The sequence below is a fragment of the Myripristis murdjan genome, chromosome 6 (genome assembly GCF_902150065.1).
Source record: "Myripristis murdjan chromosome 6, fMyrMur1.1, whole genome shotgun sequence".
Lineage (NCBI taxonomy): Eukaryota > Metazoa > Chordata > Actinopteri > Holocentriformes > Holocentridae > Myripristis > Myripristis murdjan.
The window spans coordinates 26,632,816-26,641,694 of record NC_043985.1 but is presented as its reverse complement, the minus strand read 5'-3'; the positions used below and the strand labels follow the sequence as shown (position 1 = coordinate 26,641,694).

At 48.1% G+C, this 8,879-nt stretch overlaps 1 protein-coding gene across 4 annotated transcripts in view; it reads right to left on the bottom strand.

Annotated features, from left to right (window-relative positions):
- Positions 1–4,289: 4,289 nt before the first annotated feature.
- Positions 4,290–8,879, bottom strand: part of dusp8a (dual specificity phosphatase 8a) — a 50,148-nt gene continuing 45,558 nt past the window's right edge. For 2 of the 4 annotated variants that reach the window (XM_030052826.1, XM_030052827.1), the window contains one exon: positions 4,290–8,480. In XM_030052826.1, coding sequence (XP_029908686.1) covers positions 7,184–8,480 — 1,297 coding nt within the window. In that variant the 3' untranslated portion in view covers positions 4,290–7,183. The remainder of the gene's footprint in view (positions 8,481–8,879) is intronic. The other 2 variants (XM_030052824.1, XM_030052825.1) reach the window with 1 other exon arrangement.

The window sequence follows — 8,879 nt, the reverse complement described above, 5'->3', positions numbered from 1 at the left end:
GAGAATGCTGATGGGGTTGATGCTTGGGAGAGAGAGAGAGAGAGAGAGAGAGAGAGTGCTGTTGCAGTCTTTTCCACCATTAGAGACAGAGACAGATGTCAGCACCACCAGCTGCTTTAGTCAGCACTCTGAACATACACTCACACACACACACAAGTTTTGACAGAGAAGAGGGAGGGAGTGCCACACACTTACATGTAAACACATACAAGCACCGGTGCATGGACACACACACACACACACGCACGCAGGCCTTTCTATCCCTCCTCGTCCACTTCCCTCTCTCCGCCTGTCCGTCCATTCCTCTGAAAAGAGACACTAAGCGAAACCTGAGGACCGACGGACTGATGAACATTCAATCTGCAGCTGGCCCGACTCATGGAACAAAACTATTGATCGCCTCTCACCTTCCTGTCAGGGGACGAGCGAGGAGCTGCCGGGTCTGACTGCCAGCCAACAGTAGGTGGCAGCAGTAGGTTACATAACACCTGCTTGAATAATCACAATGGCTTTTCATCTGAGGACCTTTGCTGCTCGGTGCACGAATCAACCCCCCTCTCATCACCTCGACACACTCACTCCACCTTGATGGACCCAAATTACATTGACTCTGCCCTGTTGCGGTTATGAAAACATCCCTGAATTTGACCGTGACCCATTTTCTGCGTGTAAACACTTTTCAGGGCAAATAAGGCATAAGCTTCCAGACAGCACAGTCTGCTCCCTGCAGCCTTTCTTTGTTTCAGGGTGATTTGCCAGTCTAGACACCCCCTCCGTCTTGCTGTAAAGCTGCGATGTGCAACACGCAGGTGGCCATGACAACGCTGTAACTGCATTAGTGTAAGTGGGATTACCTGAGGCCTGCTGAGCAGCGGCAGCAGGGCCAGCCGGGGGGCTCTCCACCACAGGCCACACACATGCACAGACTACATACACTCACACACACACACACATTGTACTCTATTTTGCAACTGCAGCAAATGCACTAATGATGTCTATGTTCATTCATTCAGCTCATTTTGTTGCGGTGTGTTGAAATCCGTGCAGAAATGAAGGCAGATTGATGAACGCTTATATTACTGCAGGGAGGGAATATTGGATGCACATGTTTGCACCAAGCCTGCCGCTGGCCTGGGACAGGAGGCAACCGGGTCCCCCTTTTCTCTCTGCTTTTGCTTTTGTGAGAGAGAGAGACAGAGAAACAGACAGACAGACAGATAGACGGACAGACAGACAGACAGAGAAATGGGAGTAGGGATAGCAGGCTGCCAAATTGAGGGTTATATAAGGACAAGAGTTTTCCATGGTAAAAAAGGAGGGCAAGAAATGCTGCTTGGAAAAGTGTGGAATGCTTTGCTGACGTAACTTTCGAGCAGTGATCGTGTGTAATGAGTGTGTGTTTTTGAGTGTTGCTAAGAGTGTGTGTTTGTGTGTGTTAGAGGGAGAGAGAGAGAGCAGGAGAGGAGGAGGGAGGGAAGGAAAAAAGAGTATGTTCGGTGAGAATATGTGTATCATGTGCGTGTGCGTGCAAATGTGCTTTGCATGTGTGTGTGTGTGTGTGTGTGTGTGTGTGTGTGTGTGTGTGTGTGTGTGTGTGTGCAATCCCAAAGACTGCGCAAATGCGAGAGTGGAAAAGCGCAGAGTGTGTGGTGGTGCTGACGTAACGGCTCATAACTGTTTCCACACAGAAGGAGAGGAAGACTCAGAAGAAGAAAGAGAAGAAGGCCCGGCCTGGCTGCAGGCGCCAGGCTGACACTCAGCATGCACACGTCTGGTACCTATCAGCCCCTGTGAGCGCGAGCACGACACACACTCATACACGCGCACGCACACACCACAAGTTCACGCACGGCCATGCACATGCACACACCAACATGCGCGTCATGCTTCCATGTAAACACACCGCATTCATGCACAAACGCTCTGCACTGATACACACACGCACGCACGCACGCACGCACGCACATTGTGCATCCATCTCCAACGCACGCACAATTTAGATTCATTGTTATGTGCTGATTCCCTTCCAAATTGAATGCGGCATGAAAACAATCCAATTCCGACTGCAGAAATAGGATGCTGGCGATGGGATATTTTGTTTCGGTAAAACAAAGAAGATGTAAATTAAAGAGGCTCTTAAAATACCCGACCTGTCAAGATAGGACTGAAAGCTAAAACACGGACTGATGGCTATGAAAATCGGTTTAGCGGGCTATTTTAGGGCGTCCCAAGAAGTGCGCCGGTAACATGAAACCCACATAGAAGTGCAGACTTCAGCACAGTGGAGGACGCGCTGCAGGCAGGTAGGTTACCTGACCTGCTGTGGGAGATGCAGATCCATATAATGCGAGCTGAGGGCACCTTGAAAAACAAATAAACACAGACACACACACACTCACACCCGCACACCCGCAGGCATGCACGCACAGCGGGAGCATTATTGTAGAGGGATTATCCGGTGTGATCCAGCCCATAGATACACAGCAGCACAATAAGTATAGAGCGTGTAATGTGTTATATGTAGGAAGAATGAAAGGGAAGGTGAAATTTATTATGTATTCCATCGCCGTGGTGGTCTTGTCAGGGGGAATTCCCGTGATGGCCATAAAAAAAGGGCTCCAGGCTCTGCACACACACACACACACACACACACACACACACACACACACACACACACACACACACACTTACAAGCAGGGGGACTCAGCTGGAGACGCTGGTAATGCCATTACCTCTGCCCGTCTCCTATTGGATTCAGTGAAACGCTCATTAAGAAAGCATTGTGCTCAGTGAAAAAGGCCAAGGGCCATCTGGTTTAGCATGTGAATGTGTATATATATATATATATATATGTGTGTGTGTGTGTGTGTGTGTGTGTGTGTGTGTGTGTGTGTTTTAAAGAGATATCCATATTCTCCATCATGTTTGGTGCTTCTCATGTTCCTCATCAGTCGGTTCCCAGAGGAGCACGCTGCTCCCTGTTGTTGTGGCTTTGTCGGTGGCACTGAATACAGGACATGCTGTATTTTCTTTGCAGGAAGATGTTGTTTAATTGTGCCAGGTGAAACTCCACGGCGACGTCATGAAACCAAAACTGTCTCTGTAATCAAAGCCCCTGTAGATCCCCCTCCCTCTGCCACTGGATTTGAAGAGGTTGTTTTTTGGGGAAATATTTGTTCTCTGGGGGCAAATACCTGTCTTTCTCATGGATTTTTTCTCTCTTTCTGTCTGTCTGTCTCTCTCTCTCTCTCACACACACACACACACACACCCACACCCACCACTACCTCATCTCATTCTCTCATCCCCTGGAGGTAAGCGCTGTTCAAACACATCACATCATTGGGCAAACAGCACCAGCCTCACCAGCCTCCCTCCCTCTGCTGCGCCCGATAAGGAAGAGGTGGAGCGGCGAAACATGGGAGAAAAGACTGATACACTTATCATCTCAGTGTGTGTGTGTGTGTGTGTTTGAGAGAGAGAGAGTGCTGGGAGTGAAGAGAGGAGGAAGTAGAGGGATTAAACAAACAATGATCTGATCTCAGGGAGGAGAAGGAACAACAGGGAGACATTCCTCTTGTCACACACAAACAATATAAATATCCATATTCTTTCACAGGCCTTTCTCCGAGTGAAGCTCTGCCTCAGGGTCTCTCTCTCTCTCTCTTTCTCTCTCTCTTTGTCTCTTTTGGGACTGTATCACTGGCGGCATCACAGCCCTGTCACAACCCTGCGGTTCACCCAAAGGCAAATTTCTTCTGTCGTTAGCAAAAGCTGTCAGAATATTGCCAGAAACCCGGAAAAACCTCGCATTTCTGAATTTCTCCCTGTAGGATTGAAGAGGCAAAATCGTCTCCTACATATAAATTGTGTCATGAAATGCTGACTTTTTGTTGACTATTATCTGGTCTTTGTGTGTGTGTGTGTGTGTGTGTGTTTTAGCTCTGTGTTAGTTAGAATTTAGTCTAATTACATTATAATTGCTTTCTTTTTTCGCTCTTCTGATCATCTGGTCATGTCTCTCTAGGCGATGGCTTTGAATATTGCTTTTCTGTTAAATAATTCATGCTGTTCAAATTGTCTGCATGGGAAAAGAATCAATGAAGTTGTGTTATGTGGTCAGAGTGGAGTTTGTTAAACACAAAATCAATACCATGACTGCAGGACTTGGGAGCTTTGGTGAAGCCTCGTATGTGTGTCTGTGTGTGTATGTGTGTGTGAGGTGTAATTCCCAGTCCCATTCAGCTTCATGCGAGCACACAAGAAGAAGAAGAAGAAGCAGAGAGGAGTTCAGATTTTGTCATGTCTGTATTTTTGTCTCATTTTCACAAAACATGTACAGGGGAAGGAAAAGCCTTTCAATAGAACCTGAGGTATTTTTGCGTCAAGCAGCCTAAGGTATCAGGATTTTCTTTTAAAAACTCACCTAAATTCATCAATGTTCTTAGATGCGTTGCTATTTACACAATATAATAATAATAATAATGATAATAATAATAACAATAATAATAAATCAATACCAACAATTTTAGCAATTGGGACAGCCTGCATCATTTTGTTACATGTCATAAATAATTATAACAACATTTTTCTTAAAAATATAGAAAGGAGGGAAAGGAGAAGAGAGGCTGCTTGAGCCTCGGGCCAGTTAGAGGGGAGAACTGAACACAGGAAACCTATCTGAACTTAGCTACAGCAGCACATAGGGTCAAGGTCAAAGGGCAGAGTTCGCCATAGAGAAAAGCTAATCAAGGGTCGAAGAAAAAAAAAAAAAATCACATATTACATTATAAATAAATAACCATCTCGCACCAGGAGAGCAAAGTTTCATTTCTACCACCTCAGGATACGGAGATCCTCTTGTTTTATTTTTTATTTTTTCGTTCCATTTTGTAACGCTGTGTGTATCAAAGCTTTGGAAAAATAAGAAAGAAGAGCAAAAAAAAAAAAAAAAAAAAAAAAAAAAAAGAGAAGGAAAGTGAGGGGGCTTTAGGGACATGCGTTGTGCTGATGTACCAGCAGCTGTGTACCCTGTGCCGGGCTTGGCTCACTGAAAGATCCCCTGAGAACAAACAAAAGGGTGTGTGTGTGAGTGTGTGTCTTTGTATAAGTGTAGGGCCTGTGGTTTACATGTATGAGTATATGTGTGTAAGTGCATACAGTATAGTACGTGTGTGCGGGTGTTTGTTTCAGCTTTGGGGGACGCACTGTGATGATGAATTCGTGCCGGCTACCTCAGTGTGTGGCTGTGTGCTGCGGAGGAGCCAGCGGCGAGGACACTCGTGTGAGTCGGACGTCTTTGAATCTCCAAACTATGAAGTAGCCTGCATCTGTTTGCATATAGTTGTCACATAAACCCTCAACGAAATCGGCGTAAGCGCTTCTAACATCCCGGCTTACTTTGCACGAGACTGATCGGACAGAGCTAAGCCACTCCGTCTCCCACACACGCTCTCTTTATTCGAGTACTCAAACGTAATGAATCCACAAATACACACACACATCGCCGAGGAGCTCAAACAGAGATCCTGTTAGAGATCTTAACAGTGGGACGTCTGTGCCATCTTTTTTAACACCAACCAGAGGCTTCTATATTTGTACAATCAAAAACTAGAGCCACTAGAGCTTATGGAGTTTCACGTTGCCGGGGTGTTTTGGTACAAACTGCAGGAGTGGATGGCAACTGGAACAGAAAAAAAAAAGTGCATTTCAAATCACATACATCACTCTCCCCAAAGAAGGAACAGCACATATTGCTTGCTTGAGTTTGTTGAATGTGTGTATTTGTATGAGTGTGTGTTCATAAATACCATACAGCAAATAATAATATTAATAATAATAATAATAATAAATCAACAAAAGAAAAAGAAAAAAAAAATCCACAAAACATTATATTATTTCTCATTACCAGAATGAACCAATACAATAAATTAAAACTATAACTGAACAAAAAGAGTCCATTAGAAGTCCATTAAAATTGCTATATATATTCATATTGTATATATAGTATTTGTCTGTCTGTAGTCAGCCTTTCTGGTGCATGCTCAGTGGTGACTGGGAGCGTAAAGGGGAGGGGGGCAGGGGGTATAGGCTGGGGTGGGGGTGTACATAGGGGCAAAGTGGAGCAATACATGCGCGTACAGAGCTCCACTACATCGAGAGGCGATGAAACCAAACCCTCCCCACCACCCCAAAACCTCAGTCTTGTCACACTGTTAACACTGGAAACAAGGAAGCCAATGTCAGAAAAAAACACACACTGTGCTTTAAGGAAGGGGTGGGGCGGGGAAGGGGGGGGGACACTGCCCGTCGCTAGGAATCTTCATGGTCACTCGAAGTCGTTTCATCAACACACTGAAAACACAGAGGATCCTTCATTGTTTGGGATGCAGTACCGTCTGTAGCGTTAGTCCTTGGTATGGAGAGGGAGCTGGCGGGATCTCTCTGCTTTGTGCTGTGGTGATGTGAACAGGGCACAGTGCTGTTAAGGAGTCTGTTATTGTTGTTGACGTTGTTATGTAGAGTCTGTTGCAGGCAGAGCCACGGGGGAGGGGGCAGACACAGCCATGCTAGGGGGTTGAGGCTTGCTGACACTGAGGGTGAAGCTTTTTAGGAGGAAACACAGGCCTCGATTCAAATCACAAGCTATAAACCCGGTGAAGCGCGCTGCATTTGACCAAAGCCGAGCACAGTTTGTGTCGGTGCCCGCGTCAAAAGAAGGGCGCTCTGTGGGTCACAGGATGCGACATGACACTTGCCCTGGGTCATTTCTTTTATCTGTGACAGACACAGACGAATGAAGAGTTTGAAGTTAGGTTCAGTACCTACAGCCACCCCTCCCTCCCCTTTTCCCCCCACTGTAGACTTTTCTTCAGCTTTGTCTGATAGTTCTGTATGGTTACGGTCTGCTCAGCACCACATCTGAGGCTTGGTTTGTCTGTCAGAGGGCTGCACAGCACGAGTCCAGATGCACATGCTAGCTTGCTAGCTAACCAATTCACATTATCTCTCTCTGCTTGTGAATCTGTTTGTCCTTCTCTCAGCTGGAGTCTTTAACACTGTCCATCGGGGAGCAAAGAAAATACTCCTCTGTCCCCCCTCCTCATTTGTCCTCTTCTCCTACTCCCTCTAACCAGGTCCATTTTTGCCCCCAAGGGCGAGCTCTGATCTGGTCCACCGTCTGTCAGGATACCTCGATAATCTCCATGCTCCCAGAGAAGCTGGACTGCTTCCCGATCTTCCCCAATTCTTCTCGGGACCGCGTCTCAGAGATTCCCTCCTCGAACTCCATCTGACAACTGCGCCTCTTGAACTGCTTCTCTGATGCAGGCCCGCTGCTGTTTGCAACTGCACTGTTGGACACGGTCATCGCGGACGGCAACGGTGAGTCGCGGTGGTCTCTTTGCGTCTGTGGCACCGAGGACTTCTCCCTCTGGGATTTGTCTCGTAGCCGCACACCCTCGCTGCACCCGAATGCCACATATGCCGAACTGCTCCCGAACCTCACTGAAGACTCCTGCCTCCTTACGTCTCCTCCAACTTCTCCTCCCAGTTCCATTTCTCCCTTACCGCCCTCCTCTGCCCCGAAGTGCCATGGGGCGTCTGCAGTGGGGGTGACAGGGGTGACGGGTGTGGTGGCCTGGACAGTGTCTCTGTGTTTGGTCCACATGGCCCCAGACCCAACAGTGGGCAGGGAGGGTAGGGACAGGAGTAGGGAGCCTTTCAGGTTCTCGTCCAGGCCGGGACTCTTGGTGCCCAGTGACAGGCTCAGGGTCTGGGGGGGTTGGTGCGGGTGAGAGTGGATTGGAGAACTGTTGGCGCTGCAGCCAGAGCCGGAGCCAGGGCTGTGCTTGGCTTTCCTTCTGGGTCTGGAAGAGGAAGACCCACCAGACCGAATGACTCCTTCACTTCCTCCGAACCCCAAACCTCCGATGCTGCCCCCACTGCCCGGTGAGGGGAAGGGTGAATCAGAGGAGCTGGGGCTGTCTAGGACGGGCGAAAACTGGGGACAGACACCGTTGGAGGTGCCTGTTCCTGGGCTGTCCAGCTTGCACAGCTTAGGGACGTCCTCTGAGTGTGTGGGTGGCAGGCGAGGGCAGTGGAGGCTGTTGGGGGAGTAGACAGACTTGATGTCCAGGGAGAAGGAGCGTTTGAGCCGGTTAGTGTCCATGATCCTCTCTGCAGAGAGGTGCAGGCCGTTGAAGCCTTGCTGCAGAGAAGTGGGTGACGGCAGCTTTGGTTCTGGAGGGATCTGTGGCTCTGTCATAGATGACTCGGAGTTGCCGTGGTAACCGTTCACCTCCAAACCTGTGCTGATCCCATTCAGCTCTGAGCTTTTTTGCAGAATTTTCCCCTCTGAACTCTTCTCATCGGAGCCAGAGGTCAGAGCTTGGAGTAATCGCAGGCCCTTCTCAAACTCCAGCAGCTGACCCAGGAAGTTGAAGTTGGGGGATATTGAAGGTCTCCGGTCCTTCACAAACCTGTAACAAGGCAACCGAGTGAGAAAACATTAGTTCCACAGAGGCAGCTTTAATCAAAACTGCTCTGGAAAAGGGTGGGTGTATTGTCTGTGGTAAAGGTAGACCTTGGGTTTGAACCGTAGATAGATATACTGGGAAAAAGAGAGACTATCTGAGACCAGAATTACCCCAGATGAACTAGGCCCAGGGTGTGAACTGTTCCACTGCTACACAACACATGATCCTGTGCCAGTGTTCTCCAGACAAGGCCAAGCAAAGCCTGTTGTACAGGCTGCTTCCCTGGCAGCCGTCTAACAATGTCATTTCTCACGACTGGGGAGTGGGAGGGGGGGCTTGAAACAATCGTCTAGCATTTCCCTCAACAGTGTGTTGCCCTTTTACTGGGGCTGACACCTAAGC